At 49.9% G+C, this 24,674-nt stretch overlaps 1 protein-coding gene across 2 annotated transcripts in view; it reads left to right on the top strand.

The window, feature by feature from the left end:
• The first annotated feature begins 3,261 nt into the window (after window positions 1-3,261).
• Window positions 3,262-24,674, top strand: part of CAPZB (capping actin protein of muscle Z-line subunit beta) — a 129,786-nt gene continuing 108,373 nt past the window's right edge. For both annotated transcript variants that reach the window (XM_019666689.1, XM_019666688.1), the window contains exon 1: window positions 3,262-3,366. In XM_019666689.1, the coding sequence (XP_019522234.1) occupies window positions 3,364-3,366 (3 nt within the window). In that variant the 5' untranslated portion in view covers window positions 3,262-3,363. The remainder of the gene's footprint in view (window positions 3,367-24,674) is intronic.

Raw genomic sequence — 24,674 nt, 5'->3', positions numbered from 1 at the left:
CAGCCCAGCTCCAGGTTGAGCTGTTGTTCAGCATCTTAGCTGTGGAGGGCAGTGTCACTGGCCCTCATATGTGGGATCTGAACCGGGGCCCTCTGGGGTCCCAAGCCAGTTCTTAACCATCGCGCCACTCGGCCGACCCTGGTCGGCAAACTTTTGAGACAGAAGAACCAATCCTGTCCCTCACAACAATTTAAAAATTATTCGAGGGCCAGCTGAGTGTCCTGTTGGTTAACAGTTGGCTTGGGACGCCAGCTCTGAGCAGCAGGCCCCCTGGTTGGATCCCACATGAGGGCCAGTGACGCTGCACCCTCTACAGCTAAGATGGTGAACAGGTGGAGCTGGGCTGCCATGAGTCGCCGGCGGTTGGCATAGGCTGCAGTGGGGCTGGCTGGCAGCGGGAGTAAGCTTTCGTGAGCTGCAGTGAGCCGCTGTCCAATGGCTGGCGAGCGACTACCTCACCCAGGAAGAGCATAATGATAATACCAACATGGGCCAGTGAAGCGATGTCCTCCACAACTAGACTGAAAAACCAAAGGATAGCAACTTCTCTGTTCCCCTCCCCCAATAAAATCTTAAAAAAAAAATTTATTCGAGAGCCATAAAACAAATGAAATCACCATTATGTGAATAATATCCTTTAAAAACTTTATAAATGAAACTATGATAGTTTTATTATCATTTTCAATTTTACTTCAGAGCCACATGGACGTACCCAAAAAGCCGCATGTGGCTCGTAAACCGCAGTTTGCTGACCCCTGAGCTATATGATCTCAGGCAAGTTACTTAAGCTCTCTGGGCCTCAGTTCGCTCATCTGTACAATGGGAATAATAACACTGCCCTCGTAGGGTTGTGTTGAGGATTAGAGAAAATACAGGTAATGCATTTTGAGCAGGCTTTTCAATATTATTTTTTCCAAATAAACAGTTCAATTGTCACTTTTTTCACAAAACTTTCCCTTGTGAGCTTATTTATCCCTTGGCTTCCAGGCAGGACACCACCTTCTCTTGGTCCTCTTGCCTCCAAGGCTACCTCTTCTCTCTACATTCACCTCCTAAGCGAGCTCACTTAGATGTCGTGTGCTTTTAAGTACCTTAAAATATCATTTATGAGCTGACAGTTCTCAGTTTATCACCATCTCCAACTTCTCCTCCCAACTCCAGACTTCCATATCTGATTACTTATTTGCCGTCTCCATTTAAATCTCCAATAGATAACCACAAACATAACTTGCCCCAAACCGACTCCTATGGCTCCTGAAAAGAAACCCTGCCCCTCCTACAGTCTTCCACAGATCAATAAATGGTAAATCATTCCGGCGTGGATCAAGCTAAAAATCTTCACACCATCCTTTCTTCTTCTCATGCCCACTACCAATCCATCACCCAAAACCCAGAATATGATTCTTCTTGCCACCTCCATGCTCCTGCCCTGGTGGAAAACACCTTAATCTGTCTGCTGTGTGACCTCAGGTTATCTCTTCTGGTCTTCTGTTTTGAGGATTAAATGAGTTATTATTTGTAAATTGGTTAACAGTATCCAGCACATAGGAAGTCCCATGTAAGTGCTTTTTAAATAAATAAAAAATGCCTTGAATACAGAAATAGCTTTCTAACGGACCTAGTCCCCCTACAGTCCACTCACAACACAGCAGCCTCCTGAACCTTTTCCAGCCCAGGCCAAGTCCCGTCACTGCTTTGCACCTCTCTGATCTCAGCTCGCACTGCTCTCCCCTTGCTGAATCTGGGCCAGCCACCTCAGTGTCCTTGTTCCGTGAATACAGCAAGGGCTGTCCCCATTGGGGCTTTGCCCTGGCTGTTCCTGGTGCCTCCCTCTAATCAAATGTTACTAAGTTAGGCCTCCCCTGGCCCCATTTTAGTAACCTGCCTGCCTATTCTCTCACTCCGATTTTTCTCCACATCTCTAACCATCTGACACTTTACTTAGTAGCTAATTGTCTCCCCTCCAACATTAAGATATGCAACAAGGTGGACTGTTTTGTTCATTGCTCTCTCCCTAGAGCCTAGAACAGTGCTTGATATGCAGCAGGTGCTCGCTAAATAAATACTTACCAAGTGAAAAATAATTCCTAAGTGCCACTCCCTTCTCTGAATTCCCAAAATACAGGTCTGAATCATTCTTGTGTAACCCACTCATATCAATTTTTATGCCAGTGGCAGGTTTTACTTGACTATGAGCTCCCTGAGGACGGGGCCTGGCTCCCGGTAACAATTCCTGTCATTTATGCAACACTTTACAGGTTACAATTCCCTCACAGGTGGCCTGATTTAATGCTCACAAAAGACAGCAAGCAAGTCAGGGAAGGCAGGCCTAGCATTCTAGGTCTCCTGCCTTCTAGATCAAGCTCACATATTTGTCAAAGAGGAATAAAGAAAAATAATTTCTGAGTCACTCAGGAGTGAAGCAGCCCCACTGGACAAATGGGCTGGTTCTCTGGAGCACATCCTAAAATACTCAGACTACCTAACATGTACTGAAGCCCAGTTTTCTAATCCCTACCTGTGTCCTCCTCACAGCTATCCTCTAGCTCTGAGGCCATCTTTAGGTCTTGTTCACCTCTGCTCTCTATTGGTGTCTCGAACAAGGCCTAGTATATAGTAGGTGCTCAATGAGTGTGTGGCCCGAGGCTCTTTTTTTTTTTTTTTTTAAGAGATCGGTCTCAGGTGCAGCGACTTGCTCCAGGTGCCACACCTGGCTAGCGGCAGCGCAGATTTCATTACAGGTTCGCTCACTACGCTTTCCCCAGGCTGGGCTGGGCCCGTGGGCCGCACTAGTTCCGGGTCCGCCGCGGGGGGTGAGCGCGTGCACCGGGTGGGGCGGGGAGGGACTGACCCCTCCCAGCCCCAGTGCCTTCCGCATCCCCGCCCGGGAGGCCCGCGAGCACGGTTCCTCTGCCGCCACCCGCTTCTGCAGACCCAGAGCAGGTGGTCGGGTCTGCGTGGGGCAGAAGCCCCCTCCCAGTGTCAGCCCCAATGCCGGCGGGTGCGCCACGCCGGGCTCACAGCCCCGGCCCGGCCCGCCCACTCCGCCGGCAGCCCGGCCCGGCCCGCCCGCAGGCCCCGCCCCTCACTTCCCCGATCGGCGCTCCTCCCCCCGGCGCGGCGCTCCATACTTGGCGATCGCCGCGGCCCTGCGCGCTCATTGGCGGAGAGCCGGCTGCGTGGGGGGCGGGCCCGGGCCTGGCCGGGGCGGGGAAGGAAGGTGGCGGCGGCCCGGCGCGGGGGGAGGGGGGCGCTGACCCGGATGTTCACTCCTGGGCACCCGGGGAAGTGGAAGCGCCGGGCCCTGCTGCTGGGGGGAGAACCACAGACGCCGGGACCGGGACCGCCGCCGACGCCGCCACCATGGTAAAGGCCCGACGTCACCTTCCCCCAGCCCCGGGGGCTCCGCCGGAGCCCACGTTCCCCTGCCCCCGCCGACCCCCGGCTCGTGAAGGGTGGGCTCCCCCGGGTGGGGGAGGGGCGGGGTCCGGGACCCCAGGTAGACACCATTCCTGCCCACTCAGGAGGGGTCTGCTGGCCCGGGCGGCTTGGGTGGGCAGCGTCCCGACTTCCCTCTCCCAGACCCCGCCCTTGGCTCAAGCTGGAGCCCCACTCTCCACCCCTGGGTCCAGGCTAGTCTCCACAGCCCGGGCTAGACGCTCCTGGACCCGTTGGCCGGGCCGGGCACCCCCTGCGGGGACCCAGGCTTGGCCCCCATTTCTCCTCCTCATGGCCTGGGCTAGGTCCCTTTTCCTCGTTCCTACGGCCCAGGCTAGGCTGTCGTTTCTCTCTCCCATGGCCCAGGCTAGGCCTCTGTCCCCCGCCTCCATGGCCGCAGTCCGGACCCCCGTCAACTCCTCCTCCAAGTGGACTCAGCCTAGATTGGTTTCCTGTCTTCCGTGGCTTCAGCTTGAACCTTCGCTTCCCTCCCTGGTCATAAGTTTGGGCCTCCCCTTCTCCGTCCATGCCCCCGCCTGGACGTCACCCCCCATCCCCCCATGATCCCCTTCCCTGGACTCCTCGCCACCCTGAGAGGAGCCTGCGTCGACCTCCTTCTGTCCTGGGCTTTCCCTTTCCTCCAGGGCGCTGCCCCCTGTCCTGACCCGCCACCTGGTCCCCGTCCCCTAACCAGGGCGAACCTTCTTGGCCACCTGTGGGAAGCTTCCCACCCCGGGGTGGCGTCGTCCCGAGGCTGTGCCTTTTCAAGTTTGAGGGTTGCCCCTTCTGGGAGCGAGCGAGGGAAGGGCCGGCATTTGTGGCCGGAAGGCAGCGCGGCGCTCTGCGGGTCCTTCCGCGGCCGCATCCTCCGTGCTGCTGTGGGTGCTTGCGGAGCGTCCTCCCGAGCTGCCAGGGTCTGAGTGGGAGCGGAGTGATGAGGGTGGGGGCGCCGACAGGGCAGGGATGAACGCACAATCGTTCGTGTGAGGCCGCAGACCTGGGGGGGTCGGGGCGGGGTGGGGGACAGGCAGTAGGCCCCGAGGCCAATACACGGCCTGGACGCGATGCACCCCAGCAGGCGCAGTCTCCCTTTCCCTCTGAACTGTCAGCTGGTGAGGGTTGGAACTGCTGATTATGGAGGTGCCTCAGATCAGGTGAGCCGGACTCCTGGTGTTTGTTTTGGTAATGAAGGCAGGTGCTCTCTGGGCACTCTTAACCGGCCTGAGGTTTCACATAGCCCCACACACAGGAGTCTGCACTGAGGTTGGAAGGGCCAAGGACCCCTTGGAGAATGGACTGACAGTTCAGGCTCTCCACCTGCTCCTTCCACCCAGCGTAGGCAGATGTTTATAGGTGGACTTTGGACCCCAAAGGGTTTTGAGGATCTTGGTTCCTTGTTTGATGAAGGGATGTTGCTGCTGAACTAGGGTGACTAATTCAGACTATCAGGGTTTTTTCTTGATGCCTTCCTGCATATTAATTAAAAAGGTGGCCAGTGCTAGTTTTCATGCTATTGGACTTCTCTCTATTGGCTGAGAACTGGCAGCAGGGTGGTGGTGGTGGTTGGGAGGAGGGTGGCCCAGTCCTGGGCTTTGGTGGGACAAGACTTCCGGACAGGTTTGGGTGAAGACTTTAAAAGTGGAGTGAGGTTTTGTAAATTTGCTCTCAGGGCAAAAGCCGAGTGTGTGTGTGTGTGTGTGTGTGTGGTGGTGGCCGCCAAGTGGAGCTGCTCAAGGCAGGTCTGGCTGGGAGGGGTGTCTTGGCTTGGCCCTGGGCACCTGATTCTCCAAATGTGATGGGAAAGTGCCTGTAATGACCCAAGAGGAGCACAATACACAGGAAGCTTCGTAAGAGCCCTGCATCGGGTCTCATTTGGACGATCTGAAAGGATTATGGGAGGGGTGGAGGGAAAGGGCTACCATTTCTTGAGGGGCTGCTCGGTGCCAGGCACTGTGCTGTGAGCCTCACCTATATGAAGCTCATTTAATCCACACAAAGCCTTTTGAGATGTCCGCATCGGACAGGTAAAGAAGCTGAAGCCCAGGGTGGGTGGAATAACTTACTCAGGGTGTTGCTCAGTCAGTGGGAGCACACCTGGCAGGCTCGCAACCTCGTTCTCCCCATGGCCCCAGGCCGTTAAGTGTGGGAAGGACACCGCTTAGAAAACATAATAATGGGGTACTCGGAGATGGCAAGGGAGGAGCAGCGTTTACATTCCTCCGCTTTACCAACTGAGCTATCAGAAGAAGCACAGGAGCAGCGTTTACTGACTGGATTGTGTGCTGCTGAGTCCTTGGCGTAGGAGACGTCCTTAGTGAAATGATAGTATGGGAATGCCTGGACCAGACAGACCATGAGCCCTTTGATGGCGGGGATTTTTGTCTTGTGTTTTCTTTCTATGGCTTGAAGGAAATGGCTTAGAGTGCTCACTTTTGGGGTGTGTCTGTGTTCATGAACTTAGTAGCCATTTGAAGTTCACACTCATTAACTTGTTCTTAGTATCCCCTAGGCTGATAAGTAATTTCTGACTGCCTGTTGTCAAATTTATCCCCTACTTGAATACTCTTAATAAACTGTGGAGATAGTTGGAGTAGGACAGAAACAGTGGTGTAGGGCTGCAGCATAGGTAAATGAATTAAGAGCACTGTGATTTGATGATAGAGAAAACAGCTAGCTCTCAGTTATCCATGGAGGGAAATGGCAGACTGAGAATCTGAAATGCATTGGACATTGGAGTAAATGCCATGATTTTTGTCGGCATCAGTTAAGAATACACAGACAAATGGAATTTATATGCATCCCCCTTGCGGGATCTAATCCTACAACTGTCTTGTAAGTGCTTTACAGTTTAAAGCACTTTTCCTTACACAGCTCTAGCTTCTAAGTTAGGAGTTATTATTCTAACTTAGAGCTCGGATGCTGGTGCTGGGGCTGTAGCAGTGAAGGGACAGGCTAGGAGGCCCCCTCATGAGTTGTCCCTCCAGCTCACAGATGCCTGACAGGAGCTGATGCGCCTGTCATGCCTGTCGTATTGTTACAAGGTGAAACAATGTAGTTGACACTAATGTGTCTTGGCTGGTCTCCTGGTGCGGGTGAGATACACGGCTCAGCTCAGACCCCTCACATGTACATATAGCCCTGTTCATTTAAACCCAGCTGGCCTCTCTTTGGTGGAATGCTTGAAAAAGCAGCCAACGATTGAAAGCTTGAGATTAGAGAGACGGTAGATCATACGTTTGAAAGCAAATATTCCCTGTTTACAACTCGGGCGTCCTGTGTGTCTGTTACAGTCTGTGGGGGACGGAAGAGGACAGATGACTGACAGCACAGAGAAACGGTGGCGGGGCGGGTACAGTGACCACGGAGTCCTCTTTCCCAGGTGGATTAACGTTTGCTGTTAGGTAGATGCAGAAGTGAGTTAGGAAGGCACCTGAAGCTCCAGGGTAACATTCATTCACCATTTATTTGTTAACTGCCTTTGCTGCTTTATGTGCCAAGGACGCAGTGATGAGCGAGACAGCCAAGGGTCCGCGCCCTCGCAGCTGGCATTGTGGGGGCTCGGAAGGGGCATGTTTAATGTGCCTACAGTTTAAGGAGGAAGAGCCTTGTTTAATATAATTGCAAGCACATTTGCATGAGATGTGGCGGGAGACTTAAGAGAAAGCTGGGGCCTGTGCCAGGCTCCGTCCCCGACCTTTTGGCGTGTGCCTGCTCTTGTCTCTGCCATCACCGTGGACGTGAATGGCCCTGCAGACCAGAAGCTCCCCATCCAGGGTTGGAACCTCGTGGTGCCCCGGGAAGTCCTGCCCTTCTAACCTGGGCCTGTTGTGATCCAGAAACGTGACTTAGACGTCCCCTGATCCCCTGCTTTACTTAGAAGGAACCGGAAGCTTGAGAAGCTGAGTGATAAGTGTAAGTGGCCGGCCTGGGACTCAGACCGGGGTCCAGCTGGGCCCTGTGCGGGACACTCACTCTATTTCTCAGAGACAGTGAGCAGTGGGCCCGTAGGTATAGGGCCTTGTCCCGTTTCTCCTTGCAGCAGATCCCACCAATGAGAGTGCCTTGTGGAAGCCCACAGGACGCCAGTGTGAGATCCACCCGTGTTAGGACCAGCTAGGGCAATGCTGTTTCCAAACCTAAGCTCTCACGGACCTTTCAGTGTAGGGAGGTGGAGACTTGCATTTAGGTGGCACCAGCCGTGCGCCGTGCACTCTGCTGGGAACTTTAGCCTAGTGTCACCTTCTCACAGCAGCCCGACCAGGAAGATTCAGCCTTGGGAATGAGGCTGCATAATAAAAGAAGTTAGGACTCAGGAGCCAGACTGCCTTGGGATAATAACAGTGCCTCCTGATGAGGAACTGTTTGTGAGGGAAGTGCTTCTCACAGCATCTGGCACATAATTACATAAATACTACTATGACCATCACCATTGTACAGATGAGGTTCAGAGATATGTGGTTAGTCCCTTTAGAGCCAGCTTCTAAGTGGGGAAACTGGGTTTCCTGATTCCAGAGCTGACCCCTTTCCTGCACGCCTTACTGCCCCTGAAGGCTTATTTGACGTTTGCTTGGCTTTGGGCTGTGCCTTGAATGAAGAACTTCCCTAACTGAACCTGAGGCTCTTCCCCACAAAAGACGAGGCTCCCTGTGTACTGGACCCCACCTGCTGCCATCGCCTGATGCTGGATCTCAGATCCAATGTGGCACGTCTGTGCCTGGTGGAGCCCCTTACGAACTGAGAGCCCTCACCCTCCTCCAGTCTTGGAAGAAGAGGGGCAGGACTGGGGACAGAACATGTGAGCCCTGCGAGAGCAATGACCTTGTGTGTTTGGTCCCCACTAACTGCCCCACACCTTGTGCGGGCCACCTGGTACCTGATAAGCGCTTCACAAACACTGAGTGAGTGGTCAGAGTAGAAAGGTGGCGCGTTTTGTTTGCTGCTCCACAGAGCATGGGCTGGGCCGATCTGGGCTGGGGTCCTGTCTCTGCCACTCAGTGTGACATGAGTGAGGATCCTAATCTCCCTCGGCCTCAGTTTTTTTGTGTGTTTTTTTAAAAAAGATTTTTATTGGGGAATTGGGGGATGGGAACAGCGCTGGGGAATTGGGGGATGGGAACAGACAAGTTGCTGTCCTTTTGTTCTTCAGTCTAGTTATGGAGGACGTTGCTTCACTGGCCCAAGTTGGCACCATCATTGCCCTCTTCCCGGGCGAGGCAGATCAGTCGCTGGCTTCTGGACAGCCACTCACGGTGGCTGTTGGCCGCTCACGTTGGCTGCTGGCTACACACAGTAGCCCATGGCAACCCACTGCAGCAGGGGCTGCAGCCTATGCCGTCGCCGGCGACTCACGGCAGCCCAGCTCCAGGTTGAGCTGTTGTTCAGCATCTTAGCTGTGGAGGGCAGTGTCACTGGCCCTCATATGTGGGATCCAAACCGGGGTCCTCTGGCGTCCCAAGCCAGCTCTTAACCACCGTGCCACTCGGTTGGCCCTTGGCCTCAGTTTCTTGATCTGTAGCCTGGGGGACACTTTATAGGGATACCAGGAGAAAGAAGTAAGATTGGTCGTGTACTTAATCAGGCGCTTAGCACACAGTCAGCGGTAGCTATGATTATTATTTGTCTTATTCTGCTTTCCACAGAGCAAACAGGAAGCCATAATTCCCGTCTTCTGATCCAGAAGGGGAGGCAAGATGCGTTAGAAAAGTCAAGTGCAGCAGGAAGGAAGTGGTAGTAGAAAAGACTTAACAAGTGCCACGCTTGCCATCCCTGCATGCTTGGCTTGCCTCCCACCTCCTCCAGGAAGCCCTGCAGACCACTCCAGCCCACAGTCAGCTTGGGGAGACCTTGCCCTGACAGAGAGGATGGGGTGGGGTGCGGTCAAGGAGAGGCCATGCTAGGCAGGGGCCTGGAACAAAAGCAAAGGTTGGGTATGGTCAGCCTTGTGAGTTTGGGGACCAGACATGGAGTAGACAGAGCAAGGGTAGGTGCCTCCCTCTGGGAAGTGAGTCGTGGCGCGCCTGAGTTGCTAAGCTAAGGAGTTTGCATTTGATCCGAGACAGTGTGGAGCCAGTTAAATTTTTGACAGGGCAGGTAGAAATTGGAGGAGGCTGGCAGAGTAGCGGTATTTTAAGAAGAGCCATCTGGCCGTGGCGTGCAGGAAGGACCTGGGAAGTCAGAGGCATTCGCACGCATCAGCTGTGAGGTTATGAAGGTCCCGGCTACTGTGCGACTGTGGGTATGGAAGGGAAGGAATGGTTGAGAAAGATAGGACGGCAGAGTGAGAGGTTGTGATTTACCCCCTCTGGGACTTGGGGGGGGGGCGTGGGTGTGATGCTTCTGTCCCCAGAGCTCCCCGTGAAGGCATTCTGATAGGATGGCTTATCATCGACCCAACAACTATTTCTGGCCAGTTTAAATCCTAGATAGTGGTGTCTGCAAAGCCTTGATATCCTCTTAACAACTGACCAGGGATTTCAGTCTGGTTAGCCCAGTGATGCCTCCAGCCAGCCATCCCGTGTCTGCAGTGGCACCAAGTTGTGCTCAGCTTACACAGCGCTAGGCTCTGGGCAAACATGCCTACAACGCCTCGTCTGCTGGGGACGGAGACGAGAGCTGCAGGGTGCAGAGGCTGCATGGTGGCCGTCATAGTGACAGGAGTGCTCTTTTGCTGACCACTTTTTAATCTCCAGAGCAACCCTGTGAGGCAGGTTCTCACATTACCCTTGTTACGTGGGCGAGGAAACCAAGGCCTTCCTACCTCAGCAGCCTTCCGACTCCTGAGCCTGTGCTCTGGATATGGGGTGCTGCTGCCTCTCACGTTTTTTCCATCAGGTCACTCATTCGTGGGCTCTGAGCAGTCAGATGGGCCTGTTAGGTGTGAGTGGTAAGGTTAAACGAAGGAGGCAGATGGAAACTGGTGCCCCTGAGATTCTGACCCACTTGGGCATGAATGCAGAGCCAGCGTGGTGAGGTCCATGGCACAGGCGGGCCTGGGGGCCTCGCACCTTTTCCTTCCCTTGCCCCGCCCCCTCCCCGTTCTGAAATATCAGGAAACCTGCGAAAAGGAGTCTTCATCTACAGCTTTCTAATGATAAATGTCTAGTCCAGTAGTCCTCTTTCTTCCAAGGCAGCAGTCCTGGTGGTTACCATCCACCTGCCCCATAGGAGTTCTTGTGAGGATTAAGAGGGTTTATGTGTGGAAAGCATACACCATGCTTGGCACTTGGTCAGTGCAGCAGGAGTATTGGCCATTATCTGATTATTTTATTAATATGGATGGTTGATAGGTGTGTTTCATTTAACCTCCCAGCAAGCCTGGAAGGCAAGCGGGAGCCCCGTATTCTGCTGAGACCCCAAGAGGTAGAGTCCTTTGCCCAGGGCTGCCTTCTGGCCCAGGGTTTTCTGGCTGAAAAGTTCTTACCATGCTGCAGATGACAAGCAGTCATTACCATGGGCTCAGACCCTGAACAACTGCAGCCACGGCTTATACTGCTCTTGCTCAGCACGACCCTCCTGAGTTCAGATCTGATCTGAAACTATTATGTTATTTAGCATTATTTGGGATTACTGTCTCAGAGGTTTCCATAAGGAAATTCAGGCAAAGGACTCATTACGTTTACCAGGTGAAATATTTTTCATTAAAAATACTAAGGTTGTGAAAAGCTGTTCTTGCACGTACCCTTTCTGCTGGGGTAAGTGAATGGCGAGCAGCCCCCGTTGGACTTGAATGTTTCCTGGTGGCACCAAATGCCCTCTTCCTGTCTCAGTCACAGCCGTGATCGGCAGACAGAGTTCAGGTGTGGCTTGCTCACAGCTGATGTGGCTGCTCAAGGCTTCTCCACTGTGAGGCTTTGGCCCCGATGGCGTGCATCTGGCTTCACACAGACAGGCTTCCTGAAGCCTGCAGCTTCGTGCTTGGACACCGAGAGGAGGAGCCTGTCTCCTCCGCATGCTCCTGGGGAAGTCTGATTTGAGGGCACTGTGGCCCCTGGCGCTGCTCTTGAATGTTGTCCTGTTTCATCTCTGCCTTGGTTTTCATCAGTCTTTGCTTCTCTGCTGAGCATGGCTTGCTGGTTGGTGACTTCTCAGTTAAGAGTGTGGCCCCTGAGGCTGGATGTGGCCTCGTCACCGAGGAACACAGACCCCGACACAGCAGTGTGTGGCCACCTCGGTGCTTTGTGCTGTTGAGAAGTTCTGAAATGTACTGCCCTGGCTTCCTGTGTGCCCTCCCCCAGACAGCCCCGTTTTGAAATCTGTGAGCCGTAGCGGGTGTGGCCCCCTGGTAGCCCAGAGGTGTGAGGCCTCTGCCTTGGTCGGAATGCACTGGGGAACAGGAACTGGAGTGTCCCGAGTAGCAGTCTTCATCCCAGAGGTTAATAAGTAGGCCCTCCTGGCTTCTGTCAGTCACAATACCTCCTTCCTTCTGCCAATGTCACCGCTGGGTGTGCACAGTCCCCTATGAGGCCTGTTTCCTCACTGTGCTGTTAAGGAAACTGAAGCTCAGAAAGGTTTAGTAACTTGCCTAAGGGCCCCCCGCTTGGCAGTGGCAGAGCTAACATTGGGATCCAGGTCCACCCACTCGAGCTCATGCTTACTGAACTCTGCTCGCCTGCCGCCCTCTTGCGTGGTCTCACCAGGATGCTTCGTTTATGGATGAGGAGGCTGAGGCTGAGAGAGGTTCGCCTATAGGTCCAACCATGGTGGCTGAAGGCTGGATTTAGGTTAGAAGTTAGAAGGTTTTTGGGGTGTTTTTTTTTGGTTCAGGTTGCTGAAATGGAAGCAGCTGGAACTTTCTGAGCTGCAGGCTGTTTTTAGAAAGATAACCCGCTAAACCTTCAAGTGTTAGATGTGTCTTAGCCTGCCATCACCTTGGCTTTCTGGGCAGCACAGTTCTTTGTGCCTATCCTCGTCACCGTGGCAGCCCCTCGTTGATGACTGTTGGCTGATGAAACCTTGCAGGGTGCCCTGGGCCTTTTCCCGTGAAGCCCCGCCCCAGCCCTGGGCACCATCTACAGCATCGGGTCACGGGGCTTCTGAGGGGAAAGACCATTCTGGTCCACTGAGCAGGCTGAGCTGGTTGTCTTCACAATGCCTGATAAGTTCTGTCTCTTATCCTTAGTGGGGAAAGACGAATGAAAAGCCCCCCTCGAGTTGTGAGCGCCATGGCATTGTCACGCTGTCCCTGGCACCCCGGCCATTGCTTCCTAGTATTCGTTGAATGAATGAATGAATGTCTAGTAGGTCCTTGATACATGTAAGGGCCCCTCCCCGTATTAGGTTAAACCATTTGAAATTGCTGTTTTCCTGGGTCAGAAATGCTTACATGTCAGCATTTCATGTGATTCAGCACACAGGGCTGGTCCAGTGCGAGTCCCCTTGTGTGACAAATCCCCTAAAACAGACTACACACCAGGGTGGGGTGGTTCCAGTGTGAGGGTCCATATCTCCCTGTGGACTTGAGCCCTCAGCCAAACATGTCTTCTCATGAAGTCACTGTGGTCCGCTAGTCAGTCAGTGTCACTTCAGGTGGGAGTGACAAGCAGAGAAGTTGCTGAGCAGGGCCTGCCTTTGAGATGGGGTCAGCGCACTGTCCACATGTTCAGGCCTCTCCTGGCTTGAAGACAGTTGGCAGTGGTGGAGTCAGGGCTGGGTAGGCACAGTGATCCTCACGGTGCTGGCATTCACTGGTGGCCCTGCATATATGGTGGGCACTGAGCACGTGGCCCGAAGTCGCATGGCTGGCCATCTTGGGAGCTTCTGAAGGGTCCAGGCAGCCTTGATACCAGAGTCCAGGGGCAGGTCCGGAGCCAGACTCTTGGGTTCATAGCTAAGCCTGCATGCCCAGGTAGTTTCCTCACTCTGCCTCAATTTCCTTGTATCACAGTGAAATGGTGAGAATAAAAGTATCATTTCTGATGAATTTTTATGAGGATTAAATGAGCTAATACATATCAACCCAGACACATGGTAACATGAAGTGTTACTAACATTAGCCATAGCACTATGTTATTATCAGTGACACGGACTCTTAGCGTGTTAGCAGAGCTGAAAGAGACTTCAGATGTGGGGACACCCTTTGCTCTGTGTTGGAGAGAGTTTGGACCTTGTGCTGATGCTCTTCTGTCTCCCAGAGGGGCAGTGCTTCCCTGGTAGCTCATGGGAAGCCTGGTTGGTTGTGGGCCTTGCAGAGCATATACCTGCTTCTTGGTGAACAGGTCGTTTGTTGCTCTTGTTCAGGTAATGATAAAAGTCACTCTTCTGGAAAACTGCTTGATTTTTTTTCCTCTCTTGGCATCAGTGGCCAACCCTGGAGTGCAGTTACATTTGGTACCCGGGGCCTTTGCAGGGAGCAGGGCATGGTGCCAACCACTGATCGTCGTCTCAGTCCGGCCCTCCACACAGTTCCTGTGCTTGTTTTCTGGTCCATTTTCTCCTTTTCTGAAGGTGGCAGGTCATTGTAGGTGTTCTTTGTGAACTGGGAGACTTCGATGCCTCGGGTTTAATGTTTGATTTTAAGGCTTGTAGAGTGTTAGGGTTTAGGAGCATAATAAGGAGAAAAAATAAAGGAAAATGGCAAAAAAAAGATTTTTAGAAGACAGCCTGGTGTAATATAGTGGGAGGCATTCTGATTCCCACCACGGCTGCGGCTGTGTGAGCTTGAACTTACATCATCCCTGAGCCTCAACTTCCCGACCAGTAAAATGGACATAATGTCCTCTTCGCAAGGTTGTTGAGAGGATTAAATAATAATGTACATGAAGCATGTAGCTCAGGCTTCATATGTGGGCACTTAATCCAGGCTCATTATTGGTAGGCATTTCATCGTTTATCATGCAAATGAGCACCATGCCACAGGGAAGAACATTTGATTGAATCTAAAAAAAAATCTCTGTATTAAGGAATACCATAAATCTAAAATGTAGGTGTAATGATCACTGACGAGAGGCCCTGGCTTCTAGGGTGCTTGCTCTTGGGTGGGCCACTCTACACATTTGCTTGGCGGGTTTGTCACACAAGGGGACTTGCACTGGGCCAGCCCCGTGTGCTGAATGTTATCAACACTGTCTCCTGGAACCTCTACCACAGCCCTGGCCATGCCCCCATTTTGCAGATGTAGAAATGGAGGCCTAAGGTTCAAAGGTATTTTGTTCAAGGTCATACAGCTAGCAAGGCGCAGAGGGGGCCTTTAAACTTGGTCCTTCTGATTCCAAAACCCGGCCCTTAATATACACTGGAGGTTGGTCACATGATGCCATTTTCATGTACAGAGGAAAGTGGTTTATGTTGATGGTTCTAACAAATGGTTTTTAGCATTTTTTTTTTTAAGCTTTTGCAGCTCAGAGCAGACGATGTGTTAAGTGGCCGCCCCTAGTTTTGCTTTGATGACTTGAAGCCCATGTTAAAATGTGTCAGGAATGAGCTCGCAGTTCTTCATTGAAAAGGGAGCCTCATTTCCCACATAGCAACTTCTAACCCGTCCGTCATCAGGGTTTGGAATCACCTTTGAGGCCCCGAGTACTGTAGAGTCTTTTTTCTTCCCTGCTCTATGTCCTCTGTGTACATCCAGGTGGACTTGGAAGTAATGAGCATAGTAATCGGGATAATAGTTGTCAGTGACCATTGACATTGGAGCTTGGTGCCAGCTTGCTCCATGCCCTGGAGTATCACCCAGCTGGGGTCAGAAATAAGCAGAGAGGCCCTGGTTAGCTGCCTATAGAGAGCCAACAGAAAACTGAGTAGTCCAACCCCAAGAGGCAGAGCCACACACAGGTGTTTGACCTCGAAGAACTTGGAGCACTAGGCCGCAGATGACAGCACCTGCTCACGAGATGGGCAGGATCTCCACCTCCTCAGCTCCTGGCAGCCGGTATTACTTTTTACCTTATTTGGCCCTAGGTGAGATTCCTGGGAAATGGGTCTAGTCTTCACATTTCCTTAACCGCCTTGATTTCTTCATTCCTTTCCTTAAATAACTTCCTTCAGAGGCGCTTATCTGATAGCTAGAATTCCCTTGTCCTTTGCCCGCTATGAACTGGCTGTTTAGGTATTTTTCTCCCCATGTTGAAGAACGATGGTGTTTCTGAGCTTGCTGAATTGCAGATGGAGAACGCAGAGAAGCACCGTGGGAATTTCCCCCATGATCCTGCTTTTATTTTGATTCCACGTTATCTGTTTGGTACATATTGATTGTCGAGGAAGCATTTCTAGAGATAACAGACCAGAACTGGTTGTCATGGTCCCTAAGGAAGGGCCCTCCCACCATGTGACTAGTTTGGCAGAACATGGACACATAAATAGAACGTTAGACCTTTCTGTGATGACCTCAGAGTGCTTTGTGAGGCTCAAATCTTACTCCAGCAACCTGGCGAGGCATGGGATCAATGGGTGAAACTGTGAGTTGAATCCCATTACATGCCAGAAGGAAAAAACCATGATTTCCAGGCCTCAGCTGATGGTCTGTGTATTGGAACAAGTACAACCAGATTCTAAACCAGCAGAAGCATTCAGTAGGCCCTCAGAGTTAATAAGGAAAGGAAGGCAGTAGCATCCATTACTCCATACTGTAGCTGGCACTTCACATGCATTATCCTACTGTAGTCCCCCCGATCCATGGGGACACATTCCAAGCCCTCCATCAGATGTCTGAAAATGCAGATAGTACCGAACCCTATACGTAGTATGTTTTTTCTACACATACATACCTTTTCACCTCAGGGAAGCAACTTATGGCTTCTCTTTGGCATATCCAAATTGCTAACATCGCTACTCTTGTGCTTTGGGGTCATTATTAAGTAAAATAAGGGTGACTTGAGCACAAGCTCTGTGATAACTATGACAGGTGATCTGACAGTTACTAAGTGACTGATGGGTGGGTAGCATGTACAGCATGAAGATGCCAGACAAAAGGATGATTCACATCTGGGCAGATGTCAGAGATTTCATCATGCTACCCAGAACAGGGCGCCACTTAAAACTTGTGAATTTTTTATTTCTGGAATTTTCCATTAAGTATTTTTGGACCACCATTGACTGTGGGTAACTGAAACTGCGGAAAGCATGGAATCTTGTGAATTTAGGATCCTGTGACTTTATGTAAATTATAAATTAGTTAGTTTAGAGACATACGTAAATTGCTATTAAGTGGCAGAGCCAGAACTTGAACCCAGCTGCTCCAACTTTAAAGCTTGTGTCCTTGACCTCTATTGTGTCATGGAACCTTACTGCTCGCATGGGGCCTGTGGCTTGTCCAGATCCCCCAGTGAATCACTAAGCAACTGGTCCCGTGGTCCTGGGCCTGACACTCTAGAATCCGGACCCTACACTCTGGAGTAGCCGATGTCTTATCTGCCACATAAACTTAGGTTCCTTTGAAAACTCATCTTTGAAGGTGATGCATTGGAAAGAACTTCCTGGCTATTGGGTTGACCAATCCAGAAAGCCAGTACTATTGAGTTAAAATAGAAGCCTAGGGACGGGCAGGTGTGGATTCAGGCTCCTTTGAGCTATAGCTCCTATTTTGTTGTTTGTCTGTACGTGGGAGATAGACATTGCAGTAGCAAACATCTGCTAAGAAAGTGGATGTTCACCAGTAGGTTGACAAATGGTGGTACATAATACAGTGGAATGTATTGCAACCATTAAAATGTGAAATATGAAGACTGTGTAGCAATATGGAAAGGTGTGTGGTGGTGGTGAATAAAGCAGAGTGCTCATAGCTCTGTAAAATGTTTGTGTTAAAACACACTCATATCTATACACATGCCTGTGTATGTGTATATGTATGTATGTATGTGTGTATGTATTTCCTCTCTCCTTTTTTTGTTAGTTCCTTAAGATAAATCCTCAGGAGTGGGCTACTTGGCCGAAGGCAGCGTTTTTCTCCACGTGTTCTTCCCGATCGCTTTGCTCTCTTAGCTTTGGCCTCGCTGGCTGATCTCCAGGGCCCTCTGATCTGACCTTGTTCTCCCAGTTTGAGCCCAGGGAGAGAAAGCCTTGCTTTCCTGCCAAAGGGTCCTGTGCTAGGGATAGCCTTCACAGTTTTTGCTGCATCCATCTCCACATCAGAACCATTAATTAACTTTCCTTTCAATTGCCAATTTTTAACATAAATTATTTAGGAGGGAAACTTTGTCATTACCATAAATGGAAAACCAGTATCGATTGCCCTAAGTAGCAAGTACACATTGAGATAAACCTATATTACTGTTAATATAAAAGGTGCTCATCTGTAGACCACCTAAAACCATCTGGTGAACACCAGGGTCTGGCTTGTTCCTGTCTCTGGGCTCAGCTTGTGGCATCCCCTTCTTTGCCTCCCTGACTTCTGCCTGTGTCCGTCCCAGTTACTTCCAGGACCTGACTCTATCCCCCCTGTCACCAAGCTTTCTCTCACTACCATATCCTTCCACATCCATCTGTCCTCCCATCCGTCTGTCCATCCATCCATCCATCCTAACAAGCATTTAACAACAGTATGTGTTACACTTAGGCTCGGCATAAAGATACTTTCCACGTCTACAAGGAGACGGTTCAAGTGGGGAACAGACCGTCTGACAGAAGATTGATGCATTGAAGAAGGTGTCTGGCTGAGGGGAGTCAAAGCTGGGATCCCAGGGGAGAGGTGTTTTGTTGGAGCCAAGATGAGAGGACTCATTTGACAGGAGGACAAGGGATGGGTGTAACCATGGCAGGTGCAGGAGAACATGGCATATTCAGGGGGAACCAACAATAATTTAAACTTGGTGAAGCCAGACTGTAGGGGTGGGAGGGCTTGATGCCTGCTGGCCAGGGAGGCAGGGGCCACCTGGTGAAGTCAGCCTGTGTCATGAAGGGGGCTCTGATTTTACCCTGTCCATTTCAGCACCGTCTCTGTACCCTGGGCTGACCTACAATTTAGCCTTTACCTGTTGAGCTTTCTTTCCTTGAGTATTTGCTGTTGGTTCACTCCCCACCCACCAACCATGATTATTTGCTGAGTGCCTCCTATATGCCAGGTTCTGGGACACTGATTTGAATGAAAGGAGCTCGCAGCCTAGTGGAGGAGATACATGGCCACCTAGTTGAGCGTGAACACCAATGGCAGGGACCCTAGAAGCTTCTTGATCCTGTTTCCTGCCATAAGGGATCCCCCTTGTAATCTGATAGTATTGTGTTTTTTTAAATTGTGTTTTTTCTTTTGTTATAAACATAATATGTTCATTATAGAAAAGTTGGAAAAACTAGAAAAGAAGGGGGAAAAAAATCACCCATAATCTTACCTGCCAGCAGCTACAGTTAACCTTTTGTTATATTGCATCAGCATCTATGTGCATAGTTTTTAAAGGTTTTTCATGTGATCAAGTTCCTATTGTCTGTGCTGTTTTTATATCCAGCCTTTTTTCATGAGAATTTTCTTGTTATAAACTCTTCCTAAACATTTTAGATGACTGTAATATTTCAACTATAATTTGCTTAAAACCATTCCCCTATTGGACAAGCAGCCCTTTCTATTTGCCCTTACACTCCTCCCTGCCCGTGGATATATAGTCTATTTTTGTCGCTCACAGTGTCATACTGTAATGTCACTATGAACACTGAATTAGCAAATACGAGCCATTGCTCCTAAGGGAGATACAGGGTAATTTTCCTGCGAGCCCCTGGTAACAGCATTTTTGTTGTCCGATTAATACATAACGGAGAAGGACAACTACTGCATGGTATCACTTACGAGTATACATAGAATGTAAAAAAAAAAGAAAAGAAAGGGCAAACTCTTAGGAACAGAGAGTAGAAAAGTGGTTGCCTGGGGGTGGGGGAAACAGGGAGAGGTTGGTAAAGGGATACAGACTTTCAGCTCTAAGATGAATAAGGCCTGATGTGAAACATGCATGTGCACATGCACACACACACACACACCCCACACACACAAATGAACCTTGTTTTATGTGTGTTTCTGTTTAAGGATATCTTATTTCATTGATTCATTAACACTGACGTCACAGCCAACAGTACTGTAACTCGTGTAGGAGTGAAGCTTATTTGTATTTTCTCCGTAAGGCACAGCAGTCTTCTTATGCTCAGGGACACTCGACAGCACCATGCTGGCCATTTTTAACTAGCAAAATCTGCAAAAAGCACAACCATGTGAAAAATAAGGCACTAAAATGACTGTGAAAAGGACCCTTGTTTACAGCGTAAGAGCGGAAACAAGAAGGCAACTGCATCGACCAGCTAGTTGCAACTCAGCTGAGAATGCGCGCAGCAGCCACTCGTATTTTCCCCGCTCTGCGTGTCTGTGAGTGGCCGAGAAAGTGTTGCGAGTATTGATGATGGGGTTATGAATGTTAGCAAGTAGGCAAATTTGCAAATAAGGAATCTGCAAATAACGAGGATCGACTGTGCGCGAAGTACCCAGCAAGCCTGGTGTGTGGCCATGTTGTACCCACCTCATGGGGTAGAGGGAGTTACCATGATGATGCTTTAAAAATAGATTTTCACAGACTCCTCCCACAATTTTTTTTTTTTTTTTTTTTAGCTGAGCCATCTTGCCACTTGTTGGCAGCTCAGCGGCAGCTCAGCTTGGGCCGGGAATCTAACCGGCGATCCTTTTGCTCAGAGCTTGCACTCTTGAGCGAGCTCTTAACCAACTGAGCCACTTGGCCAGCCCAAACTTTTTTTTTCTTTAAATGTGGTGAAGGGGAAGCATAATCCCTCTTAAGTATTTAATACATATTAGTAGTTTTCTAGTAATTGAGTGACTCTCAAAGTCTGATAAGACTTGCTGGTCTGGGGAGTCACTTTTCCCTGTCTTAAAGCAGGTGCACCCGCCTGTGTCAGTGGGTTTGACTTGAGTTTGCTATTGTTTTTCTATTGGTGGCAGGAGACCTGGGACAAGGAGTGCCGGCTGGCTTCTGGGAGGAGAGGTGAGGGATGGTTTTCTACATTCTGCTCTGCTTGGATCCAGAGACTTCATCCCCCTCCCACCTCCTTTAAGCTTTTCATGCCTATAACCCACCAGCAGGAACCGGGCATTGGACCACACTGCCCGGCCAAGCCAGTGCACAGAGCTCTCCTCTGCATTTGGCTTCACAAGAATTGTAACTCAGTTCTGGCATAGGCAATAGATTCACAAGTTTCAGAGGTGAAAATAAATGCATAAAGTACTGTATAATGAAGAACCCCCCTCCTGGCCTGGCCCTCATGCCCGGTCTCCCCCACCTTGCCCCACCTGCCGCAGGTCGTTGATCCCTGGGTAACCACTTGTTATTTCCAGGGTCTTTTTTCTTCTTTGTTTTATCAGAGTATTACTTACATCCAATAAAATTCACCAGTTTTATATACATGGTTTAATGAGTTTTGGTAATAATCGTATAGCCACCACCACAGCTGAGGGGAAGAAGAATTCCGTCTCCTGAAAAAGCGCCCACGGGCCCCTTGGCACTCACGTCACCCTCCCCTCCCCCCGTCCCTCGACGACCACTGATCTGCTTTGTCACTTGGTTTTTGTCTTCTCTGTAATTTCATGGAAATGGAATCACACAGTACACAGCCTTTTGTGATTGACTTCCACTTAGCATGATTTTTTGGAGATGCGTCCGTGTTGTTGCGTGTATTAATAGTCTGTTCTTTTGTATTGCTGTGTAGGGTTCTGTAGTATTCCATGGTATGAATATACCATGGAATTTGTCCACTCACCAGTTGATGTTCATTTGGGTTGCTTCCAGGTTTTGGGTATTATGAATAATTCTATAAATCTTCATGCTTGAATTTTTTGTAGATGTGAGGTTTTTTTCCCCTCACTAGGTATAACAAATACAGCTGACCCTTGAACAACCCCAGGGGTTAGGGACACCCACCCCCTGTACAGTTGAAGATTTGTGTGTAACTTTTGACTCCCCGAAAACTGAGTTGTCCTTCAGTGTCTGTGGAGGACTGGTCCCAGGACACCCCACCCCCACCCCCCATGAATACCCAAGTCTGCGGATGCTCAAGTCCCGTATATAAAATGGCTTAGAACAGTACATAGAGTTGGTCTTCCCCATCCATGGATGAAAAACCTAGGGATATGGAGGGCCAGCTGTATATTTATTGAAAAACAATTCCTATATAAGTGGACCCGTGCTGTTCAAACCTGTGTTGTTCAAGAGTCAACTGAATTCTGTGTCACACACACACCCCTGTTTTTACATAAAGGGTGGAATATTATAAAAATGCTTCTACACCCTGTCTTTTTTGAAGGGGCCTCACTACCAAGTGAGAAGATTCACATGGAATCTTTAACTTGGTCATGTGTCCAAGTGTCCCAGGAACATAGGATGCCAAGTGGCCCTCCTAGCCCCTGACGGGGGTGCCAGCGTGCTGGGGCCTCAGAGAAGGGGAGGAGGTGGGCATGCTGGCAGAGGGGCTCACTTTCTGGGCCTTGTCCCATCTAACAGGACTTGCTGGGACCGTGATGGGGGCGAGTGTGCGTCTTCTAGGCTTTGGTGGGGTCACCTGAATTTTGGCGTCAGAAATAACTTATAAAGGACATTAGTTTCTGCTTCGGTCACATCTTGTTGGACAAGTACAGGTGCTTAGCAGAGGTAAACGAGCCAGTCTTTTTTCGGTCCTTCTGTGTCAGGAATGCTTGGTGAGTGGGCCTCTGACCGATTTCGAAGAATGTTCCGATTACTGATGTGGAGGACAGTTGCGCAAGTGATGTGTTCGCTCAGAATGCATTTTATTCAAGTCCTTTTTACTTTCACCTGTCCCTATCTCCATTGTCTTCTAAACCCCAACACCCCTCCATAGTGTACTACTTTGGACTTTTTGATAAGAATATGCAGATGTGCATAAAAAGGAAGGTTAATGAGGTCTTTTCTTTCTTATGTTCTGGTAGTGCTACTAGCAGACAGCAGGATTTAGGAAACCAAACGCACTGTTTAAGAACGGAAATTATGCATTGTTTAAGAATGGCTTCTTCCACAGCTGTGCTGCCCACTAGGACTTTCCATGAGAATGGACATGTTCTGTATCTGCTGTCTGGTAGCCACTAGCCGTGTGTGCTCCTTCAGCACTTGAAATGGGGTCAGTGTGATTGAGGGACTGAATCATTAATTTTCTTTAACTTAAATTTAAGTAACCACGTGGGGCTAAGTGGCCACTGTATTGGGCAGTGCAGATACAGATGAATTTTGACTCTTATTCAGCAATTTTCTTTAACTTAAATTATTCTAGTTAAGAGCCAGAGAATACCATTAAGCTGGACCTGTTTTAAATGATTTCTGAGCAGATTAGGTGACTGTTATTTCATATGGGGTATTATTTATACACTACATTCAGTGGGTGCCCACCATTTATAAGGCATTGTGGTAAGTGGATAATCGAAAGTTATCTATCGGAGCCTCTTTGGGCCTCAGTTTCCCCATCTGTAAGGACAGTTATTGGACTAGATAGACTTTTTTTAAAAAAGATTTTTATTGGGGAATTGGGGGGATGGGAACAGCGCTGGGGAATTGGGGTAAGGGGAACAGACAAGTTGTTGTCGTTTTCTTCAGTCTAGTTATGGAGGACGTTGCTTCAGTGGCCCAAGTTGGCACCATCATTGTGCTCTTCCCGGGCGAGGCAGATCAGTCGCCGGCTTCTGGACGGCCGCTCACGGAGGCTGCTGGCGGCTCACACTGGCTTCTGGCTACACACAGTAGTCCATGGCAACCCACTGCAGCAAGGGCTGCAGCCTACGCCATCAGTCACGGCAGCCCAGCTCCAAGTTGAGCTGTTGTTCAGCATCCTAGCTGTGGAGGGCAGTGTCACTGGCCCTCATATGTGGGATCCGAACTGGGGCCCTCTGGTGTCCCAAGCCAGCTCTTAACCAACGCGCCACTCGGCCGGCCCCTTCAGTTAAATCTTTATGCAATGGCTATTTTAAAAATAGGTCTGATTCCTTAAATATTTAAAACTCTTGTTTTAAGTAAAAGTTCAGTCAGGCGTTTTTTTGTTTGTTTGTTTGTTTATTTTAAAATAGGTTTTATTGTAATGCTCCAGTCAGTGGTCAGTAGCAGTGAGAGCTTAGGAGTGAGGTGAGCAGGTGCTGTGGGTGGGGGCCAGCTCGTCTGGCAAGCTCACGCCCTCCTCCACGCTTGTCCATGAAAGGCCCGCTTTGAATGCGCTTCTACCGGAATGCTTTCTGGATGCCCACACTCAGCTCAGGTTGGACAAAGCTCAGCTTCTGCGGGCAGCGGGAGAGGCAGAGGCAGAGCGTGGTCCTAACAGGTTCTCTCATTCTCCTGTGTGCTACGAGGTAAGAGACCAATGGTGAGGCTCGCCAGTTTGGCGCCCAGAAGTTAACTGTACCACCTGATTACTGGCTGGGCAACCGTGTGCAGGTTGCTTCACCTCTCTGAGCCTGTGGGGCTTCATTTCCATACCCACTAGTAATGCTTCTGGAAACGCTCCCATGACCCCCTGCTCTGGGTGCGGGAGGCCCAGAGGTGAATAAGAGAAAGCTCTGCCTTCACTGAAGCTTGCATTTTGACTGATGACGGGCTTTCTTTTCCCATCCTTGAAATTGGGACGCCAGTCTTAGTGACCTGCCTACCTCATGGGGTTGTATTGTAGAGTAAGTGAAGTACCTGACTCACACACAGCTCCTGGTGTCCCGTCCCTACTCCGAGATGGTTCCTCAAGGTCGCTACTCTGTCATTTAGTGGATCTCTAGCTAGAGCCCTTGGCTGCCTGTAGAGGCCCTAGTAGCTGTCCTGAGAGGGCAGGACCCTCTTCAGCTAAGCAGAAGGGTTCATGGGATGGGTGAAGCACCTAGCAGTGCCCCGCCTGTGGTGGGCTCCTATGATGTGGTATTTCTTCCTCCCTTTTTTTTGGATAAAGAAATACTGCCATATGGGAACTACAAAGTAGGGGCTGGGAGGCTGAGTGAAGAATGGTAGGAAGTTTAAAACAAGAAATAAAGCAAATTTCCCATTCTCTCTTTTAACAAATAATTTCCTTATTGTTTTCCTGACTATACAAGTACTGCTTACTCTATTTAAACAACAGAAATATGTCGCTTGGAAAGTGAAACCCACCCCTTCATTCCACCCCCAGAGGTACTGCTAAGAGTTTGGTGTACATCTCTGTCTAGATATTTTCTATGCATGTGCTTATATTTTTAAAAAATGGTTCCACCCAAAATGAACATATGGGACTACATCAAACTTAAAAGTTTTTTCACAACAAAAGAAACCATCAATAAAACAAAAAGGAAGCCTACTGAATGGGAGAAG

The sequence above is a fragment of the Hipposideros armiger genome, unplaced genomic scaffold (assembly GCF_001890085.2).
Source record: "Hipposideros armiger isolate ML-2016 unplaced genomic scaffold, ASM189008v1 scaffold_477, whole genome shotgun sequence".
Lineage (NCBI taxonomy): Eukaryota > Metazoa > Chordata > Mammalia > Chiroptera > Hipposideridae > Hipposideros > Hipposideros armiger.
The sequence above is the reverse complement of the archived record's forward strand: the minus strand, read 5'-3'. Positions and strand labels throughout refer to the sequence as shown.